The sequence below is a fragment of the Diadema antillarum genome, unplaced genomic scaffold (genome assembly GCF_040938485.1).
Source record: "Diadema antillarum isolate AM-2024a unplaced genomic scaffold, OU_Dant_1.0 seq00001273_RagTag, whole genome shotgun sequence".
NCBI classification, from domain to species: Eukaryota; Metazoa; Echinodermata; class Echinoidea; order Diadematoida; family Diadematidae; genus Diadema; species Diadema antillarum.
Window position 1 is genome coordinate 181,764 of NW_027272054.1, and position 23,631 is coordinate 205,394.

Here is a 23,631-nt window from a genome sequence, read left to right on the forward strand (position 1 = left end):
CTTTGAGGTAAGTCTGAGCACATAAAAAAAAATAGGGGGGCAGAATGGTCAACATGAGGAGAGATGAGCCATTAAGAAATCTCCCTGTTGCAAAATCCAAACATTTACATTTCTTTTCAGACAATGTCACAAATCTAAAAAAGGATATCGGACCGGGGGAATCATGTCGCATTACTTTTTTTCTTCTTCTCCTACTTTTTCTTAAATAGAGAATTAGCAAACATGCAGTCCAAAAGGGAAATAGATTTCTGTTTGCAGCATGAGCACTTGGTGTGGACGAAATGACACCCAACCATTTTTATGCATGAGGGAAAAAATGATCTACAGAGAGCAGAAGTTATAAGAACTGTCAATTGAAGAATATGATAGTAATTTAAACCAGAAGAGTCAAAACGTCCCTGTCTAATTTTTTCCAATTTCTTAAAATAAGATATGTTACTTCTTCTTTCTTTCTTTTTTAATGAAATAAATTTAAAAAAATTAATAAAAATGTTTCCTCTGCCATGCTATAGTGTACTACCAACTGACAGTGTATCATGCATGTACTAATTCATACGTCTTTTCCCCGCCATTGGACTTGACTATAACCATAATAATGCCGACACTTTGTGAATCTTGTCGTGCTCTATTGAACATGGAATGCTTTAAAACTAGCTGAACTGAATCAGATTCGCAGGGGTCTATATCAACCCGGCAGGCAGCCATATAAAGCGGGAGGCCTGGCTTTTATAGCGGCCTACTCACCCTTGAATCAACTTTAAAAGAGCAAACTGCCTAATGAGGAAAAGACTGCCAGAGGAGTACATTCGCCTATACACACAATCTGACTAACAATTCATTATACAGCGCTGTACATACAGACAAATTAATGGACCATATTAAAGAGCGGCTTCTGCCCAGTGTTGCAGGTCAATCGTCTGCTCAGCCCTCAGCCGGAGTACACTACGTATGTCACTCACAAGCAGACAAAAATTCAACACTAAATTGACTTTCAGGCGTGTAATGTATTTAAAAGCAGTGACCTTATGTTAGTTTATTTTTCTTACTATCAACATCGAGACGAAAAACACAAGAAAACCAAAAAAAAAATATAGAAGAATAAAACGAATGCGTTTACATTAAACATTCGTTGACATTGTAGAATCATACAGTGTTAAACATGCAACGGATCTTCACGACAGCCTAGTCTCTTCACCTATCGTGTGGGTCTCGTTGATTTATGATACTCATCAACATTGCTGGCGGGATCACTTCATGAAAATCTAAATGCTTATAAATAAGACATTATATTCCATATGTTTTCTACTATTTTTTTAGATCGCTATACTCCCGAAAAAAAACCCATCCAAACAGAGATTTTGTCGATCACAATCATCTCCTGCCAACAGCTGCTAAAGTAGGCCCTGTATAGGTCAATGCCATGGTAAGCAACGACATTAAAATTGAAATGTGCCTCCCCCGCCCCTCCTATAGTTATAGAATGAGCACAACCAGCATGTTACTACCTGCACCAGCTGGCGATGCCATGACTTGCGCTAAACTTTTATTAAAGTGAAGGAGACTTGCGCAGGATCAGCCTCACTCTCTCGTCCTGAGACGCCGGATCCAGTGGCAAGACGAAGTCGAGACGGCTGGAGGCGAGACAGGATGCAGGAGCTGCCGGAAGGTGACAAGTATGCCAGCCAACCGCCTAAGAGGCCCCACTCCAAGTCCTGTGGCGATAAGGGAGCGGTGAAGCAGCAGGTACGGATACACTGGGAGCTGTAGTCAGGTAGTCGTAAACCTACACACAGGCGGCTCAGGACATGTGGTCGCTCTTCACTGGACCGAGGCAGCAGTGAAGTTCGGCAGCCTTCTGAGCGACCGAGCAGCCCTCTTGAGGATCGCTCAGCTCGCCTCCTCAGCAAGAGGACGGAGCTAGAAAAGGTGCCCTAAACATAGCCTGCCTCATCTTACCCTGGCCAGCATACCACGGCTGGCGGGAATCCCCCTCTAGCGGTCGAAACACAAGGAAAATGAAAACAAAAGCGCTCAAGCTAGACTCATGGAATGTGAGAAACTCTACTTGATGACACGAAAGCAAACAGGCCAGAGAGACGCACTGCGCTGGTCGCCAGAGAACTGGCTCGCTACGATGTTGACATAGCTGCTCTTAGCGAAACACGGTTAGCAGAGAGAGGTCAGCTAACTGAAATTGGTGGTGGCTACACATTCTTCTGGAGTGGACGTAGCAGTAAAGAGAGAAGAAGGCTGGTGTTGGATTTGCTGTCAAACCCATCCACGTGCAGAAACTAGCAAGCACTCCTAGCTGTGGGACTCAATGACCGTCTGATGTCAATGCATCTCCCACTTGGAAAGAAGACGAGTGCAACCATCATTAGTGCCTATGTTCTGACCATGACAAACCCTGCGGGGATGAGGTCAAGGACAAATTTTATGAGGAACTTGATTCTCTCATCGCTTCTTCAAAGTCTGAGAAGCTCATCATCCTTGGTGATTTCAATGCTCGAGTAGGGGCCGACTATCATGCCTGGCACAATGTAGTGGGAAAACATGGCATTGGAAACTGTAACAGTAACGGGCACCTCCTCCTCCTCCTCCTCAGATTTTGCTCCTCTCATAACCTAGTAATCACCAACACCATGTTTCGACTACCGACTCGGAACAAGACCTCATGGATGCACCCTCGTTCGAAGCATTGGCATCTTATTGACTATATGATCGTCAGGGCGAGGGACAGGCAGGACATGAGAGTGATTAAGGCCATGTGTGGTGCTGACTGCTGGACGGATCATCGCCTGATCATTTCAAAGATGAAACTCCTAATCCAGCCCAAGAGAAGGCCACAGGGCCAGAAAGTAAAAAAGAGACTGAATGTCAACAATCTCAAAGACCCCATGAAGCTGCAAGACTTCCAAGAACACATGCATAACCACCTAGCAGACCTTCAGCTAAACCAGTCTAGCATCGAGGATCAGTGGGCAACCTTTAGGGATGCTGTTCACTCTGTCGCCCTTGAATGCCTTGGTCCATCAAGACTGGTTTGATGAAAACGACACAGAAATTCAGGAGCTCTTAGATACTAAACACACCCTTCTACGTCTACATCAGAATGATCCCTCCAGCATGGCAAAGAAAGCTGCATTCACCAAGGCTCGCTGCAAGGTCCAAGCAAAACTACGCCACATGAAAGACTCCTGGCTTAGTGCCAAGGCCGATGAGATCCAAAGCTTTCCCCAGATCAACAATGAAGTCATGCATCAATCGCCTTCCCAGGTGCCCATAAATCTCAAGCTTGATGTGGCCCCTTCAAAGAAGGAAATCGACACAGCCATCACACAGCTGTCTTGTGAGAAATTCCCAGGCTCTGATTCCATCCCTGCTGAAGTGTACAAAAAGGGTGGCCCAATCACCCTCATTAAGCTCACCAAGCTGTACCAGTCCATGTGGAGCAAAGAACAGTTACCACAAGAATTCAGAGATGCTACAGTTGTTAACATCTACAAACGGAAAGGAAATCGCCAGGCTTGTGACAACCATCGAGGCATCTCCCTCCTGTCTATAGCAGGCAAGATCCTGACCCGAGTCCTCCTCAATCGCTTACTGGAACATCTGGAGCAGGGTCATCTCCCTGAAAGTCAATGCGGCTTCCGTGCAGGTCGAGGGACCACTGACATAATATTTGCTGCCCGCCAGCTTCAGGAGAAGTGCATTGAGCAGCATCGTGACCTATACACAACCTTTGTCGATCTGACCAAGGCCTTCGACACGGTTAGTCGTGAGGGACTCTGGAAAATTATGGGAAAGTTTGGCTGCCCACGGAAGTTCATCACAATTGTCCGCCAGTTTCACGATGGGATGACTGCCAAAGTTCTTGATAATGATGACTCCAATGCCTTTCCAGTGACAAATGGAGTCAAGCAGGGTTGTGTCCTGGCCCCTACACTATTCAGCATGACGCTCTCGGCAATGCTCTCAGACGCCTTCAAAGACTGCGAACCTGGCATCAACATTAGGTACAAGTCGGGTGGTAAGCTCTTTAATCTTAGGCGCTTGAAGGCCATAACGAAGGTGAAGGAGACCGTTATCAGAGACTTCTTGTTTACTGACGACTGCGCACTCAATGCCAATGGTGAGGACGAGATGCAGATGCAGATGGACAGATTCTCCTCAGCCTGTGACAACTTTGGCCTTACCATCAGCACCAAGAAGACTGAGGTGATGTTCCAACCAGCTCCAGGGAACCAGTACCACAAACCACAAATCCAGGCGAACGGACAGACTCTCCAGGCAGCAAAGATCTTCACCTATCTGAGCAGCACTCTCTCCAACTGTGTCACAACTGATGCTGAGCTCAACAACATGATCTCTAAAGCCAGTAGTGCTTTTGGGAGACTCAGAAAAAAATGTTTGGGAGAGGAGAGGGATCAGCCTTTCAACAAAGCTGAAAGTCTACTGTGCAGTTGTTCTCACCACGCTTCTCTATGGCTGCAAAACTTGGACTTTGTACCGGAGACATGAGAGGCAAATCAACCACTTCCATATGCGATGCCTCCGCAACCTCCTTCGCATCCGCTGGGAGGATAAAGTTCCGGACACAGAGGTACTGAAGCCGGGCAGGCATCGCTAGCATCATTACCAAAATCCGCAAGGCCCAGGTGAGATGGGCAGGCCACGTCACCCGCATGTCTGACGACCGCATCCCGAAAAAGCTTTTCTATGGAGAACTCGCTGATGGGAATAAGCGTAAGGTGGGAGGACAAAAGAAGCGCTTCAAAGACAACCTGAAGTTCTACCTAAAAGACTTCTCATCAACACCGAGTCCTGGGAGACACTTGCCGCAGATTGCCCTTCCTGGCGCCACGCTATTGCTGTAGGGGCCCGTAGAGCAGAGGAGCAGCGCGTCAAGCAGGCAGAGCACAAACGCCAGATGCGGAAAGCTAGAGCAGCCAACCCCAACAGTGTAGCCCCTACCCACTTCTGCCCTACCTGTGGGCGAGGTTTTCTTGCCCGGATTGGCCTCATCAGCCACCTCCGAACCCATCGAGCCAATTGATGCCATTGGTCATCCTCGAGAACGAGGGACGAAACACACCAGCACCTTACTACTTTATAAAGTAGGCCTATCTGCGTAGTGACTGCTGAATGAGAAGACGATACTACAGTGGCCACATGCGTATGCCTATAGAACGATGCAAAGAATTATAAAATCATGTATAGAGATTTTCATAAAATTCTATTTTCTTTAAAAAAAACACACATTTCCTTGACTTGCCACTGACGTATAAGTTAAAGCCCAAACAAAGTTCTGGTACGCCTGCAAAAGTTGTCAAATTTCGCTCCCAAATGTGAACGTATGCCTAGGAAATGTGCGGAATAACGCTGTAATATCAAGATATTCGATGGGTAACGACGAAAATGCGAACCAAAAAGGTTCAGTCTCAGAACTTACCCGAACGGGGTCAGGCTAAACTCGGACTGGGGATAACTCGGCCTCGCTTTGACGGCGGGATGAGTTGTATTGGTTGTTCCTCTGGATTGTACAGTGTTGTACTGTGGGAGTGGCCTGTATAAACTACATTGTAGCGTTCTGGCTAATCGCAGTAATGGTCCGAGTTGTTACAACGCGCGCATCAAAAACCTCTTTGGCGCGCATGCAAAATTAGTGTGGCATGCGCCCTTCTTCTTGCTTATGAGGCAGCAGCAGCTAAGTAATGTCCCTCAATTGGTGTAGCCAATTTACAGTCTGTGGAGTAGGGTGTGTCAGGTCCATGTTGTCAGGAGGGCGGAGATCAGGGCACTCACTCAGGATGTGTTGAGCAGTCTGTTCTGGTGCACCACACTGGCAAGCTGCTGACGGGCGTAGCCCCCAACGATGCATGGCTGCATTGAAACGCCCAACTCCCGTTCGAATCCGATTTAGAGACACCCACTCACTCCTTGGGAGGTCTGCTCCTGGAGGGACAGATGTATTGGGCGTGACAACGAGTTGGGCAGGTCGTTGGGTGTCTTCCCAGCTTGTTCTCCATGTCTGGCAGATGTTGAAGTCTGATCCTCTCAGCGTTGCTGCATGGCGGGAGAAAGGGCGGCGAGACTTCAGTCGCTGATGCCGCTGACCCAGAGTTACAGAGCCCTCAACTACGTCGTGGAGGAGGTCGTCCGGGTTGCTGGAGGCCTTGGTTACAAGCCTATGTGTGTGATGTTCTCGGCGCATGGGGGCAGGAGCGATGCCTGAGAGAACAGGTAGGAATTCTGTTGGTGTAGGCCGGAGACATCCTGTTATTAATCTCATGGTGTCATTCAGAACTGAGTTAAGTTTCTTGGTGTGAGAGCTCCTACACCACGCAGGGGAGGCGTATTCCGCGGCACTGTATACCAGTGCTAGCGCACTAGTGCGGAGAGTGGTTGCACTGGCACCCCATTTTGAGCCTGCAAGTCGGTGAAGGAGGTTGTTCCTTGAAGACACTTTTGCACTTATGGCCTTGAGTTGTTCCTTGTAGGTCAGCTGCCTATCCAACTTCACTCCAAGGTAGGTTGGTGTAGCATTGTATGGAAGAGGTGTTCCATCAAGCACCTCTAAAAATAATCAAAGACGCTTGATAAACAACAAAAACTTCAAAGACCGCGCGTCTCAGCAACTGAGGTGATGTGCGTATAGGCTTGAGGACCGCGCACTGTCCATTCGTTTTGTACAGAATTTGCACGCACTTTCCTGTCTGTTCAGTTAGGCCTCGTTTGGTATTATACAGTATGGCAATCACGAACTGCGTGTAAATTGTCTGAAATAGGGTCGAGTTTTCCCTGAGACCGAATTAGTCTGGAACCTTCTGGAATCAAAAGTCGGTTTTCCGCCTTTTATTATTTTTCTTAAAATACTCCAAAACGACTCATCATTCCGGCAAACCGCGTCAGCCAGGTAAGTTTCTTTGTAGACTCTTTCGATATATTGCAAGCAAATATGAAATGGTTCCAGACGGGTTCTCAAGCCCTTACCACAACTTTGTTTTCACTTTAAGGATAATATTATTCCCCTGACTTCTAAAGAGGCAAGTCAGATTTTCTTTTATTATGAGAGAAAAGTGAAAATTGATGTTGAATTTTCCATAGATTGTCTTTATATCATTCTACAGATGTAACATCACTGAGCTGTATAATACCAGTAGTAGTTTTCTCATCCAGCACTGACTGAGCAGAAACCGACTCTCAAAAATTCATAACTTTTGAACGGATTGTCCGATATTCGTCGAACTTTTACTCACGCGGTCTAGTGATATTGCTGCATTCAATAAATCCACATAATTTGTATATGAAGGTGGACTTCTCCTTTTTTTCCATACGCAGGAATTCACTTACCGGTAGTTGTTGCTATTGGAGTAGGGCAAGTTTTTTGGAACAAAACATGCATAAAATCTGAATACTATATCGAATCGATCTATGATAACCACACGAGACATGACAAAGACACTGAAGTTTTCACGAAGCCTCCTGCAGAATCAGTGAAACTTGGCGACTCCGTTTTATTGTGGTTGGCCCTGTGACTGCCACATTGATTTCGTCTCCATCAATTGTGTTAAACTATGCACATTTGACTAATTGGTACCGAAAGGGTTAACAGAAAACCTTGCAAAATCTCGCTTCGAGCTGCTCCCTAATGTAACATTGCAAAAGTGCAGCAGTAAAGTTGTCCCCAGTATTGACCCTGCAGATGTCCCCCTCCTGATAAGTAACCCCCCCCCCACAATCATCAAGAGTGGAGCAGTCTGCAAGTAGGTTAATTTGCACATTTAATCCCAAGCCAGCCAAGAGTTGCTAGAGAGTTCTTTTTTGGTGCACAAAGACCCCAATGATTTGCCATTATTCTAGCTGCTCTACCAAGGTGAACATCTCCCACTTAGCTTCTCCTCAAATATGAAATTTGCTCACAAAATCTTCAGCCCGAAGGTTCTACAAACATGGAGCCAGCAGAATTCTTGTAATTATGTAACTGGACATCCATACACCAGTTACTGTACGTTCCTCTTATGAGCACAGGCTATATAAGGTAGCCAGGGGAGTCTCATAAAGATGTTTTGATAATTTGTGTCAACATGTATTTTCTAGACAGTGAGTAGAGTCTATGTAATTCTATACTTGTCTATGTTTTCAGTTGAATTATATCTGTGATTCAGAGGAGCTATGATTATTTCTGTGGTTTTAATGGTTTCTCATGCTTTTCTTGCATTTAGCTATGATGGATGGAAAATAGTGTTTGTATGAAGAGACAATTTGTTGTGTCAGACTATACAAAGATACAACAATTATTGAAATATTGTAATTATAATATATTTGGTTAACATAGTTAACGCCTAGTCTAGAGTTTACTGATATTGAAGTCTACTTGACATCATATTCTTTTTTGCTCTGTATTTCTTCACTTCTGTTGGGTGAATGATTGCTTTTATAGTCCTTTTACATACACTGTTTCATGTAGACCTATGCAGTGATGCACTGTGGTTTTGATAGCCTGGCTTAGCTGATGAGAATTTCTCATTGAAATGATTCTTTTCTTGTACATGGTTACACACTACGATGTATTGTTGAATAAACGTCAGACGTTCAGTTTGTTGTTTACACTACATGACACCTCTTTCGTGCAGTAACACATGTTATTTATCTTTCTCTATTTTGAGCGTGTTTCAATAACTTGTAAATATTCATTTATTGTTAGCTGTTTGTATACTCCAAACACAGGTTTATTTCTTATTGGAATAAAAACAGATGAAACGTAACTTCGGCCAATAATGAGTGCGTTCATCCTGCGTCACACTAACCATGGAATGTCCGCTGTGAAAGTTGTTCATGTGTTCCGATACAATACTGAAAATATGCAAATATGAGAGTATGCAACGAGATCCGTACGTGATGGTATCCTCATGGACCCTACTACTTAATATACACACGTGGACTATAAACGGAGAAAATTTTCTTTGATCCTATTCATCACCGCCGGCGCCGCCAACTGATTATAATCATATTATATCTTTATTAGGAGTACATTCAGGTATTTGGACAATAATGATGAATTGTGCCATTGTGCATCGATCGTCACTGAATATAGAACTGTTCGCCTCATTTTGGTCTTATTGATCTTATTTGGTTGATGTGCCTTTTCAGACTCAAATTGCCACTGATTAAGCACCACTGATGGTGAGCAGTGACTTAAAACATGACAAAATTTCTTATCACAATCACTGAAATATATATGGACTAAGGCACTTGTCGACGGTGACATGTGTGTACTAAAGTAAATTGTTACTCAGTGTTTATGACATACAGGTCCTATCTACATGCCATCGATCGTAACTCCACGTTTAACCGGAAACATGCCCTTATGGAACAGTCACAGTGTTGCCACATAGTAAAACACACTGTGGATTCACAGTGTGAAACACAGTGTGTTATGTTTATCACGCTGGGGATGGAAAATCACAAGGTGAATACTGTGGCAGGTAACAGTATGTCAAACTGAGGCATATCACATAGTGTGTTATCTACGACAGTCTCTCACACTGTGTTATCTATCACAGTCATACACTCTGTGTTGAGCAGAAAAAAATGGAAAAAGTTAGATTAAATAGGATTAGATAAACACTTGCTTTTCCTGTTAAAAAGCTAGCACATGCATTTCACCAAATTAAATTACTTTCGAGTGTGAATTTCCCAATATAAACCACAATTTGCAAGAGGATTTTTTGATTAAAGATTCAGTTTACCTTTGGGAGCAGTGATTTACAAATATTTTCGAGATATCACATTCGGTGCATATTATGTGTAGGTCATACATTTGTATCATAAAACATCCTACCATGTAAAAAAATTTGCAGTAAAACATAATTATAAGGAGATAACACTATTTTCCTGAATAAGGTACAAATGTAAAACCGTTTTAGTCTCACATTTTTGTTAAAACTATTGTTCACGTTTTGTATATCTAACCATACTTAACATTAATTGATTCAAATTTTTGCATTGTTTTTTTTTAAATCCCTAACTTACATTTTAGAACTATTTTGAAGCGCTAAAACTGGGTTTTGTTTCGTCTTAAAATGGTAAACTATGCCTTTAAGAGATCTATTATCTTCTGCAAGTATAGTTTTTATGCCTCCGCCACGAAGTGGTGCCGGAGGCATTTCTAGTATGTTTCAGGTTGTCCGTCCTTCCGTCCGTCCGTAATCAATTCTGTGGACAGCGTAACTGAAAAACCGTTTGAGGTATCCTAATAAAACTTGGCATGTATAATTGTATGAGGGGGGTGAAGTTGAGCCTATCAACTGTTGGTGGCAGATGCTCAAGGTCAAAGGTCAAGGTCAAATGTTCATATTTCACTATTTTCTCCATATCTATGCAATGACTGAAGATATTTTTTTTTGAAACTCAGTGTATACATGTACTGTACTACGCAACAAAGATTCTCCGATTAGAGTTTTGGGTCATGATGTCAAAGGTCAAGGGTCGAAGGTCAAGTGAAAATGTTAAGTTTCACCTTTTCTCCACATCTCGGAAATCGTTCAAATCGTTCGATCTTCATGGAACATAATACATGTACAGTACATACGCATGTAAGGACTGGCAGTGATTATGTTGGGAATTTGGGGGTCGTGGGTCAAAGGTCAGGGGAAAAGGTCAAGGTCAACTCTTCAAAATATCACTTTTCCCCTCATATTTATGCAATCCCTGCAGGATCTCTTTTTTTAAACTTGGTGTGTACATGTATTACCCAGTAAAAATTCTCATGGAAGTTTTGTGTTTGTTTTTTGCCAAAAAGTTTAATGATCAAAAGGTCAAAGATCAAGTGAAAATGCTGGATTTCACTTCTTTCCTCCACATCTCGGAATTAGCTTACGGTATCATCATATGAATCTAAGTACACATATGTACATATTTATGCACGTTCTGCTTAACAGTGATTTTCTTGGAAATTTTACGGTCAAAGGTCAAGGGTCAAAATACCAGGTTAGAATGCTAACAAGTTAATATCTAATACAGAAATTAGACTTTTTTCTCCGTGACCCAATTAATTGGCTATTAGTCAAGGCATAAAAACTATAAAATGGTCAAAAGTACTCAAGTCAATAAAGACCTCAAATCCCCAATACTTGCACTCATAGACAATGATAGCCATTCATCCAGTCAAACCTTGTTCATCAAGGAAGTGTGCATTCAACACATTTGTGACAAACATCATTTCATTTTTTTGCCAATTATGTGAAACTGTCATCACACATAATTGTCAAGACAATGTAGGCCTACTATCGACCTATTAGGAGGACCGTGCATTATGGCGGAGGCGTACCAGTTGCCGTAGCGACATTTCTAGTTTTCATATGTATTTCTCAAAAGGCCGTCTTTTTTATCCAACCGCTGGTATTTAGCGACGACGATGAGATCAAAGCTCGACAGTAATAGGTGCATGAAGTAATGAACGAGAGACGAACGTCCATAGTAGGTCCATGGTATATGTACTGTATTACCACGCGTACACTCAGTGTGCGCGCAACTGCACAGGGCAACTATAGCACGAGTCACTCTTGTGTCTTCCTCATGAAATCTCTTCTTTTGGTTTTTTTTCAGCAGGCCACGTCGCCACTGTTCACACCTACTGACACTGAGCAACATGGCCACATTTTGGGCTTCTCGTGAATTGACCGGAGCATTAAGTAACATACGTTCTTTTCCGTACTTTCGTTTTCCGCATGCACTGAATACATGTATTCGCGGACAGCGACCAAACAGTCGTTACTTGTCTTTTTCCTTGGCTCCGTCTGCTACGAGCTGGGACAGTCGGCCGCAGAAATGCCGAACGAGGATCCTCGGTTTTTCAAACTTTATCGGACATCAGAGGGTCATAGCGGCTTCGCTCGCTTCGGCATCTGAAAGTTCCCCTTGGGCATCCGACGTCCCCTACATTACTGATGAGGAGAAATCCGTCCTGGACACCACTTTCGCCTCCGAAAGGCCCGTGTATCCACGGTGGGGGGAATATTCCGAATTCAGTCTTGCTAACATCGAATGGTCCAATATCAGTGATCGGGTTGAAGTGACATGGGAAAGACAGAGTGATGGTGACGATGGGGTTAGCGGCGGTAGGCCTGCATGCAAAAACTCTTTTCCTTACGTCTGGCTGAGAGATAACTGTCGATGTGACGAATGCTTTAACAAGTATTCCAAGTCTCGAATGGTTTCTCTGCAGGGACTCTTAGCAAGGTGTGGAGTAGAGACGGTGATGCGAAGTGAAGATGGCAAAGTAGTAAGTTATCGTGTCATAGTAAACGATATGTAGAAGTCATCATACGATAAGATTGCATGCTCTGCAAACTTTACTGTTGGCGTTCATTTGGCACCGCATCGTGCCCCACCAACCTGCTATGACACTAATGGGGGGACCGAGAGCTCCAAATTAGAGAATCTCGAAAACAAAATTTTCTTTTAATCCAGAAATAATGGCATAAGTTGGTATTTGCATCATTTTCACGTATTCTCATGTCTGATCCAGCGCGGTGCAGGGGGGGGGGGGGGGGTGCAAAGTGTAACGGCATTTTGTTCACATCCTCTTCCTCCTCGAAAAGGATGGTCAAAATACCACTAAACTTAGCATATTGTCGCAAGGGTGATACATTTGTGCAAAATAATGAGGGTAAGACTCGCGCGTTTGCCATCTTATCTATGCATTTTACCCCTGTTTAGCCCGACCAGACGCAGTGCTAAATTACCCACGGATGCATGCATCATGCATTCACACACATTATTTTGCCAAGAGGTTACTCAGTAGTATGGTGGGGTGCAGGGTGTTGGGAGGGGGAGATGCGATCTATGAGAAAGTCTTGCCCAAAATGAGCACCATGTCATCCCCGCCTTCTCTGCAAGTGGAACCCCAGAGCCCCCTTTAAAGTAGATCTCGAGAATCTAAAAAAGCGATCATAATAAAGCTGGGTCCGACCTTTTATGAGGATCATTTTGTTTTGAATATCTCAGCCATTTAAAAACCAATTTTCGTCAAATAGATTTTGAATTCCTCTAAGAATATTGTATGCTCTTTTATATAACAGATTTCTCTTAATCTAAAAAAAAAAAAAGAAGGAAAACCGAAGCTATGCACATCTCAACCCAAACTGTATGTTTGAAATATATATATACAAAATACTGGGGTGTAAAACTGGTGCTATTAAAAAGGAAATTCGTCCACTTTTAAAAGCGGAACTGGATTCGCTGAACCCATAATGTGACCTTGGGGGAGAAAATGACCTCTTCGTGCGAAGTGGCAAGCGCTAGGCATGTTGAGTCGATAACAGATTTCTGATACATATCACAACCTTGAACTGAGCTCGTTGTTCCTGTAAGGTGTGCTATTATACTGGGAGTTGTTGGATCATGGAAGAGACACTGCCCGTTCGTGGGTCAGCGCGCTGCTGCACGAAAATTGCCCGTATTAATTAGCATTATGTGTGTGCACGCCTCGTGTTCAATGTGCATGCATACGTATATAACCATGGACCCTAGAACATACAAGCTGAGCGAAACACATTAAAGGGATCGTACAGTTTTGGTTGAGACCTAATTTCGGGTTTCTAACATTTTTTGGTGAAATGATTAGAAACCTCTTATGAAATATGAAAAAGCATGTAATTCTATGAGGAATTCAACATTTATTTGATGAAAATTGGTTTTGAAATGGCTGAGATATCCAAAAGAGAGCGATTCTAATAAAGTGTGGGACCCACACTTTGTTACGATCGCTTTGTTTTACTTTGTTTTTGGATGTTTCAGTCATTCCAAACCCGATTTTCATCAAATAAACTTTGAATTCCTCTTAAAATGGTATGCTCTGTACTATATCATAAGTGTTTTCTTGGTATGTCGCAAAAAGTTAAAAGCCCAATTTTCATCTCCACCAATACTGTACCATCCCTTTAAACAACTTAATTCCCATTAAAATCTCATCGTTTGCATGGATGATATGTCAAATTGAAGAGGATGAACTGCTCCTTCGTTAATCAGAACACAAAATAAATAAGACTTCATTGCTTTAATGAGATATTCCTAGGCAACCTTGACATACATTTTCCCAAAGAGTTGATGCTGAATAACAACTAGGAACCTCGCGAACATTTACAATTTTTAGAAAGTGAAAATACTATTCTTCGAATGGTGTCAAAATCAAGTTATTTAGTGATTCAAACGAGTCAAGTTCACGGTTTAAAAAATAGTTCCACCTATCACCAATCTCCGATCGTCTATTATATACCAAACGATAAGGCACTATTAAAAAGTAAACGAATTTAGAGTTAGACATTGCGATCTAATTTCAGCCACTTATAATGGCATGCTTTTGTTTTTCTTTTCGACATTCTAATCCCATTTAATGTACGTATGTCAGTTTTCTTAAATACTAATTGAATATGAAAAATGGTACTCAGAGTAGTTTTGTTCTTTTATCTTTAAAATGCGGTACCAGTACCGTGCAATGCAATTGACTTGAGTGAAGTGTGCGCCCACCTATACAAATTCGTGTAACGAAATTCGACCATATATAATTCAGGAAGTTCAGCCTGATATACTGTGAGCCGTACATGATTTTAGCAAAAAGAACAACAAATATTCCAAAAAAAATGATACCTTTTTATGACTTACCAGAAACCTGAAGACTTGGCTCTTCCCAGCTACACATTTTCAATGTCAAAGATACCTAATCCATGATTCGGGATAATGGAAACTAATACCCCAATACGTGCATGGCTGTGTCATTTTTAAGTTCAGACATTCTAAATCAAGGATCATGTGTGTGCCCTTCAAAGATGGATACTGCATGGTCTGCGCATTACAAGAAACCATCATCATCATTTACCGTCAACTATAACAATTAAAGATAGCCAAAATTAAAGTTATCGGTACTGTACCAAGCAGACTTATTGCAATGTGCAACGCTGACGTCCTTTGAAAATGACATTATCAGTTAGTTGCGGTCACTTACCAGGAAGAAAACAGAAAAAAAATGACATGGAAATTTGGCACCATAAAACAAACAGAATCCCTACAGTATTCATGTTTATTTAGTTAAATTGCCGCAGTTGTCAGTAAATGCAACAGCAAAACGAATACCATTTATGTAGTTATTTTATGTTTCTTTCCAGAAATTGCTCAAAAATATGTCAGTGACCAGTAGCAACTGGTAGCAACTGGTAGTAGGCCTATATATTGAGCATCAAAAAAGCAACAATGAATATACATCACTGTTTCATTAATATTTTGTCACAGAATTCTGTTCCATACCAAGATCAAATACCTGAAATGATCTTGTATGAAAGAAAAGTGGATTGTGTTACAGTAAGACAATAGAGTAAAACCAAATGAAGGGTAGGCCTATTGTGCACAACACTGATGTGCTCATTCTTTCATTCATACATGGGATGAATACGTACTGGCAATTGTATACTTGGCAGGAACTCTAGAGCACACACACACACACACACACACACACACAAACACAAGAAATATTGAAAGAACACAGGTTACAAGGTGAACATAATGACTATACAAGCAACCTTTTCATTCATGTTCTTTAAGTAACATCACACCCTTGATTCAAAGTTAAAAAATTCATCACAGTCAAACCTGCATTCATATATGAAATGTTAAATGTGAAGATTAAAAAAAATCTATAGCACAGCAAATACATTTTGAGCAAGGTAACTGGTAAATAAGATGTTATAATTGTAAGGACTTCTATACACATGTAAATGAAAGCCTTCACCCCTGAAGGTACATGTGCACAGCCGTGATAATGTGCAGATAATGGCAAGACTATATAAAAATACTGCATTATATTGTGAATGTAAAAAAAAAAAATACGCAAATTGCACTCACATAAAAATATATTGTATTAAGGGCCTACCAGATAATAGGCCTACAACATGTTGTGTATGTGTAGATCTACTCATGCATTTCCACTGAAATAAGCTACATTTTCTTTAACACAACCATACATATAATTATATCAATAGTTCCTGAGTGATCTGTTTGTAATTTGAAACATATTGCTCATGTGTTTGCAAGAGAAAAGGAAGCAATTTCCATCACCAACAAGAGAGAAACAACAAAACACAGTGTATACATAAACATTTCCTCATCTCTAAATGCATTCAGTACCTTTCAGTCTACCTGTATATGGATCATAATTCTTGAGACAAACTGCAATCCTCTCTACAATCCGATTGTACAAAGATGATATGCTATTTTTTTGCTTGTATGCATTGTACATTTAATCAGCTTCAGAACTGTCTGATTGTAACCAGTTAACAGCAATATTCGAATTGCGTTTGAACAGTCACTTAAAAAATGGCAATACTGCCCATGCCCTGAATCCCACACAAATTCAACTCCCACCTCCCCCATCATTATCAGACACTTTGAATCTATATTTGGAAATATCTGGTTAGTCACATTCATGCATTCTGACCATATTTGACACTGTGCTGACTCAACAGCTGCGTAACCAATCTAAATGTAGAGCCTCATCAGAAGGCAAGAGCTGATCTTCGTTAAGTTCGCCTCCATGAAGCTTTCTGGACTGTTTCTAATGCAACCGCATGCCGTTCTTCACCAGAAACGGCACTCGTACTGTTGAAAAGATCGATATGAGGTTTGCAATTATGGAGGTAAGCCCAATTTGATGTAGAACATACACACAAGATAAAACAAAGCTTAACAAATCTAAATGGGACTCAGTTAATAATCTTTGAGTTCAGTTCCCAGACATACATTTAGTACTACCACTCAATGCCCTGTTATGAATGATACATTGAAAAAATGCCGTGAAGAATATTCCTTTCCCTAGAACCCGTTTACAGTGCGAGGCTCGCCCAGCCCCGCACTGTAAACGGGGTCACTGAGAAAAGGCCGGGCTCGGCCGCTGCCGCGAGACCACCTCCAGAGCGTGGCCAAATGCGCGGCCAATTTTGGCCCCGCATTTGGCATTTTTTCAATGTATCATTCATAACAGGGCATTGAGTGGTAGTACTAAATGTATGTCTGGGAACTGAACTCAAAGATTATTAACTGAGTCCCATTTAGATTTGTTAAGCTTTGTTTTATCTTGTGTGTATGTTCTACATCAAATTGGGCTTACCTCCATAATTGCAAACCTCATATCGATCTTTTCAACAGTACGAGTGCCGTTTCTGGTGAAGAACGGCATGCGGTTGCATTACACTGAAATGAAGGCGGGCTCGGCTGCGGCCGCGGCCGAGCCCCGCAATTTTGTCTGTTTACACTGCTGGGCTCGGCCGCGCTTTTGATTCAAACCTTTCAATATTTTGTCGTAGTGGCGCTCTGCTTGTAAACAAATGCAATTTGGTATTGTCTGGTTTTCACACCCTTTGCCAAATGAATTCCGTGGCGACGAAGTCGCCGTTCGGGCAAAGGCCTTTGCCGAAGGAAAGAATCCTTTGCAGGACAAAACCACCTTAAACTATACTAGTTTTCGACGTTGAGGGGGTTAATATCCTGAATAGCGAAAGATACAGGTGGAGGGTTTAGAAGCCAGACTAAAATTGGCCGCGCAATTGGCCGCACAGTTTGCGTTTACACCAAGAAAAGGCCGGGCTCGTCCGCCTCCAGAGCGAGGCCAAATGCGAGGCCAATTTTGGCCTCGCATTTGGCCTTTTGCGCGTTTACACTGAAGCGGGGCTGGGCACGGCCGCGGCCGAGCCTCGCACTGTAAACGGGGTCTGTGACAGGCAAAGTAAGACACAAAATTACATAATGATAATAATGGACATGCTGTGAGAGACAACACGTTCACACGCTCTCTCGCAGTTAGTCTCTTTTTCAGCCACGAGGTCGTTCCAAAAGGCTGATGACCAAAGTGAGAGATGGTCATCATGTGAAAATGGTAGGGGATGCAGTCAGGATCAAAGATCCTAACACTAGGATCTTTAATAGGATCTCGTGGCTGAGGAGGAGGCTGGAGGCCAGGATCTGGTGGTTCATGGGGACGAGTGACATTATACCAGTTGAAAGAACACCACACTGTTGGGAAAAGCGTGATGATACAAGAACTGCATGTTCACGAATTATTGACAAAAATACTTAATGTTTATGGGACATAGAGGAGCGGCAAAATTTGGCATGATGATAAAGCATGTGCATATCATTACGATGATCTGATTTTCGTTTTCTTTGTGTATTATCTCGGTATTTTCTCAAGATAATTTCTTTATCTCCCATGTGTAAACTTCGCCATGATAAGTTATGATTCATTGTTTATGATTCTTAAAGTTTTGCGTTAATTTGTAAAATGCAGAAACAATGATTCAAATGGAATGAAATTAAATGTAAATCTTGGTATACAACCATGCACATGTACCGCTACAAGATATAGAATGCATACAAACATGCATTGGTATATAGAGTAATGATAATAGTGATAATAATGATAATAATAATAATAACAACAATGATAATCATAACAATAATAATAAGGTCTTATTAACCCAGGGTAGCCTCTTCAGTGTTGCCACTGCTCTACCAGATGACCCTGCTATAATTATTACCCTAGCGTTGCCAGCTACCCATTTATACACCTGGCTCGACAGGGACACAGTGGGTAAAAATATCTTGTCCAAGGACGTAAGCACTGGGCCGGATTCGAACTCGGGTCCTCCGATCGGGAGTTGGGAGTCTTATCCGCTATGCCACAGTTAATTTGTAAATTTAAAGGGATGGTATAGTATTGGTGGAGATGGTAATTGTTTTTTTTTTCGAGAAACCAAGAAACCACTTATGAAATAGTCCAGACTATAACACTTTCAGGGGAATTCAAAGTTTATTTTATGAAAATTTATTTTTGAATGGCTGAGACATCCGAAAACAAAATTTAAAAAAAAAAAAAGCGACCGTAATAAAAGATGGGTCCCACCTTTTATCAGGATCACTTTGTTTTGGATATCTCGGCCATTTAGAAACCAATTTTCATTAAATAAACATTGAATTCCTTTGGAATTGCATTTTCTTTCATATTTCAGAAAAGAATTCTCATTATCTCACCAAAAAATGTTAGAAACTTCTAATAAGGTCTCATCCCAAACTATATGATCCCTTTAATATTGATTGCAGTACAAACTCCAATGTTCAGTGGGTTGTTGCTTCAACATACATACAGATATAGCCAGAGAGCTAGCGACCACTCAATTTACCCCATCAAGCCCAAAAGGTTTGACCCCTCAGAGTTGCTGGGGCCACCCTCCTCATTAACAAAATGCGCGTCAGCCTGGTCCCGGAGGGCGTGCTCGGCCCCCAGGGACCCCCCCCCCCCCCCCCCCCCGAAAAGCGCCCTTGGCGGGTGTAATTTACCCCATGGAGCCCATGAACCAAACTTGGTCTAAAAGAATATCCTATGGGTGTACATCATAAAAATATAAAAACTGACAAAATATCTGGTCGGGGAAGGGGTTGCCAGACCGCTAGTTTGTAGGCACAAACCCTTGCTGGTCGTTCAGGATTCTGCGTCAAGACTACACTTTCCCATAGGCCCTGTACTGTAGCGTCTCCCAACAGTCTGAGGAACAGTGCCAGTTGAGTGCATGTAGTAGTCTTGGCGCAGACTCCGTTTAAATACTCCCAACAAGGGTTTGTACCCGCAAACTACCCGGTATACCCTGGGACCCAGGGTAGTTTGCAGGCAGAAATTGACCAGGCACAATGGACAAACACACACACACACACACACACACACACACACACACACACACACATACGCTCACACATTCCTTTATGTACATACATACCGGTATACAAAACATGTCATATAGGTTCTACAGCCAGCACACAATAAATGTCAGTTCATTCAAAGTTCATACCATTTGATTGTTTAAATGGATGCTATCAATGGACATTTCAGCAGGGACACTAGACAGAATTTAAAATTTGTGAATTTGTATCATGTTTTACTGCCCCACCGTCTACTTATTCTTTACTATGTATTCACGTTATGAGACACAAATGGAGCTTTTCAGAAAATGCTGAAATAAACCTTTCATTGTGAGTACACTTCAATTTCAGACCAACCACAGAAGCACTAAATGCCATTTGTATAACACACTGAAGTAAACCATATCATCATCAGTGCATTAAACATAACTTTAATAAAGTTCATGTTAATAACAGAATGTCGGATACAGCTTGGAGTATTTCCTTCTTCTTCTTTTTGCATTTAAAATGCATTATTATTATTAAAATGCAAATACCAAGTCTCAATCCGTACATGATTCTTTTGAAAATCTTAAAATGAGAACTTTTTTAGGTTTTGGCTAATAAAAATCACTCTTTATGTTTAAAAAAAGAATCAGAAATAATATCCATCGATTCTCACACTCAGTAATGCATGTCACCTCATTGTTTTGGACAATACCTTTACATCTATCTTTATGCATAATAAGAGTAATGAACATAATTATGGTGTTCTACATAGACTGTGTACATGTATTGCTGAACTTCCTTAAAACATACAGAATGCTTATTTCAGCACTTTTGTAAACTTCTGGTTTCTGGATATACTTTACCTTAAGCTCCCAGCCCCACACAAACGAAGCCCAAATTATGGTGTCACATACTGCAAAGACTTCCATTGACCCTGGTCAGTACACAGCAAGTTGAAGCATTGACTATATAGGCTATAGCTCCCTTTGAATATACTTGAAGCGTGCAGGCTGAGAGTGTGAACTTGATATGACTTGTGTTCTCTTTACATCAGCAATTTTGTCAACTCCTTATTTCTGGAGATAATCTTCAGTTCCCCAGCCCCACACAAACAAAACTCAACTTGTGGTGTCATAATTATACTGCAAACATAGTTTATGATTGCCATTAGCCCTGGACGTTACTAACAAAGTTGAAACGTCAAATTACCAACTGAATAAAACACTAGCTTCATTTTTTTTTTTCTTTAACTATAGCATGCATGCCGAGAGCATCTGCAATGACTGTTCTTTGTGTTCTCTTTATATCAGCGTTTTGGTCAACTACTCATTTATGAGATACTTTGTATACTCCCCCCCCCCCCCCAAAAAAAAAAAAATAAATAGATAAATAAATAAATAAAATAAAACAAAATAAAATAAAATAAAATAAACTTTCAGGGAGTCACATACAGCTACAATTTAGTTCATGCTTATGATTTAGTTGCCATTAACCGTGGCAATTACACATCAAGTCATACATCATACTGTATAGTAAACAACGAAGGGTTTTTTTTTCAGCATTATTCGAAAAACTATTTGTGGCATATACATATATGGATACATAATACACTGTATAGGATAAGCAGCCTGTGTGGCCAGTAAAACATGATGCAATTTCACACAAATTTTAAATTCTCTCTAGTGTTCCTGCTGAAATGTCCATTGATAGCATCCATGTAAAATAACCAGAAGGTATGAACTTCTTATAATAGGTCTTACATTTATCATGTGCAAGGTATCATGGCTGTATACCCTATGTGACATTTTTTGTATATCGGTATGTATTTACATAAAGGAATGTGTGAGCGTATGTGCCTGCGTGTGTGTGTATGTGTGTGTGTGTGTGTGTGTGTGTGTGTATGTGTGTGTGTGTGTGTGTGTTCTATTGTGCCTGGTTAATTTCTGCCTGCAAACTACCCTGGGTCCCAGGGTATACCGGGTAGTTTGCGGGTACAAACCCTTGTTGGGATTAACAGAGTCTGCACCAAGACTACCACATGCACTCAATACCAGTAAATTGGCACTGTCCCTCAGACTGTTGGGAGACGCTACAGTACAGGGCCTATGGGAAAGTGTAGTCTTGACGCAGACTCCTGAACGACCAGCAAGGGTTTGTGCCTACAAACTAGCGGTCTGGCTACTCCTTTCCCGACCAGATATTTTGTCAGTTTTTATATTTTTATGATGTACACTCATAGGACATTATTTTAGACCAAGTTTGGTTCATGGGCTCCATGGGGTAAATTACACCTGCCAAGGGCCCTTTTCGAGGGGGGGGGGGGGGGGTCCCTGGGGGCCGAACCCGCCCTCCGGGACCAGGCTGACGCGCAGTTTGTTAATGAGGAGGGTGGCCCCAGCAACTCTGAGGGGTCAAACCTTTTGGGCTTGATGGGGTAAATTGAGTGGTCGCTAGCTCTCTGGCTGGACGTACTTGTTTTTACCTATTAATGCTGAATTACCATGTACACAAAACTATAGTACTTGCAAATGTAATGACTGCAATGCAGGGGACAGTATTTGCTCCACATTGGTGGAGGGATAGGCATGTTATGACATTTGATACTTAGTATATTAATTGTGTTACATACAAGGTCAGAAGGATCAGCATTTAAATATTTGCTTCGTACACGTGTACATTATATGCTCCCATCAGGAAGAAGACAATTCATTTCACGATGATAAACTGAATAACAATCTCTACCTTTTCCTTCTCTGGCTAAATAAATTGCGCTTCACATGTAGCGTCTTTAGTTTGGCTGGTGCAGCATATAGGGGTTGGCGAAACTGAAACTTTTTTTTTTCAGGAGCTATGTACGGTATAGTTGTAATCAGCTTTTCAGGGACATGTCGATATGACGGAAGAGGGGCTGGCGCTGGAGAATAGAAATTATCTACTGGGGACAACAAGAAGAAGAAATCCATTTGCACTGTTCAGAGCATCAGATCGCAGGTGGTGTATCAGTAAGCATTGTTGAAAAGTTTCAAGTTTGGAAATCTACATGTGGGAATACACTACAACCGGCACAACGAAGTTCGTGCGAGGAATATTCGCTCGTTCACCACTATATCGCGCCCGTTTATTCAGCATCAAGTACCGACTTCCGGTAAATATATATATATATATATATATATATATATATATATATGTGTGTGTGTGTGTGTGTGTGTGTGTGTTATATTCAATTCAATTCAATTCAATGTTTTATTTCATTTTTCGACAGGAACATATAAACATAACTTCTTCTTTTTCGGTAACAGAAAATAAGGTGCGTAAAACTATGTAGAATGAAAAGAATATACAATGATTGTAGCACCTTGCAATAATTACACATTATCATAAAACTCAAGTGATTTGAAGTAAGTAAACATTGTGGATAATTCGAAAAATGGAGAGACCCACTAAAAAGACAAAGCTTGCAGAATGTGGGCCCCTCAGAAGAAAAACATCAGTTTAAAGCAAAGAGAAGGTCTGGAAGCCCACTACAGAGACAGGTCGACAAATATATATATATATTTTTTTTTTTCGTGACAATTTTGAGGGCATAGCTTATTTCCCACAGCGCAACCTCAAATATGACAACTGATTTGACAGTTTCATTCATTGCTACACCCATATCAACATCAAATTTATTTCTCCATTTTTCGAACGGGTCAGGGGCTGTGACCAGCGGGAAAAAAATGGGATTGTGCTTGAAGCAGCGTAAAATTGTGCTTAATTGCCATGAAATTATGTTACATTATGTCAACCAATAATTGTAACAATAAAAATAAAATTGAATTGTGGTGCCAAATCGCATTGTGGGGTGCCCAATTGTCCTTCTTTTTTTTGCTACAATTTGTGGTGACCGATAAGCTGACA

At 41.5% G+C, this 23,631-nt stretch overlaps 2 protein-coding genes across 2 annotated transcripts in view; both read left to right on the forward strand.

Moving 5' to 3' along the window:
- The first annotated feature begins 1,647 nt into the window (after nucleotides 1–1,647).
- On the forward strand, nucleotides 1,648–3,047 carry LOC139745508 (craniofacial development protein 2-like). The gene is made up of 2 exons (XM_071655898.1): nucleotides 1,648–1,743; nucleotides 2,472–3,047. Exons 1-2 carry the CDS (start codon nucleotides 1,648–1,650, stop codon nucleotides 3,045–3,047), a joined length of 672 nt encoding a protein of 223 aa, XP_071511999.1.
- A 1,638-nt stretch (nucleotides 3,048–4,685) lies between these two features.
- The window catches only part of LOC139745510 (gamma-butyrobetaine dioxygenase-like), a 38,134-nt gene continuing 19,188 nt past the window's right edge, over nucleotides 4,686–23,631 (forward strand). Inside the window, exons 1-4 of the mRNA XM_071655899.1 lie at nucleotides 4,686–4,873; nucleotides 11,812–12,217; nucleotides 15,575–15,590; nucleotides 19,578–19,607. Of these exons, the coding sequence (XP_071512000.1) occupies nucleotides 4,686–4,873; nucleotides 11,812–12,217; nucleotides 15,575–15,590; nucleotides 19,578–19,607 (640 nt within the window). The remainder of the gene's footprint in view (nucleotides 4,874–11,811; nucleotides 12,218–15,574; nucleotides 15,591–19,577; nucleotides 19,608–23,631) is intronic.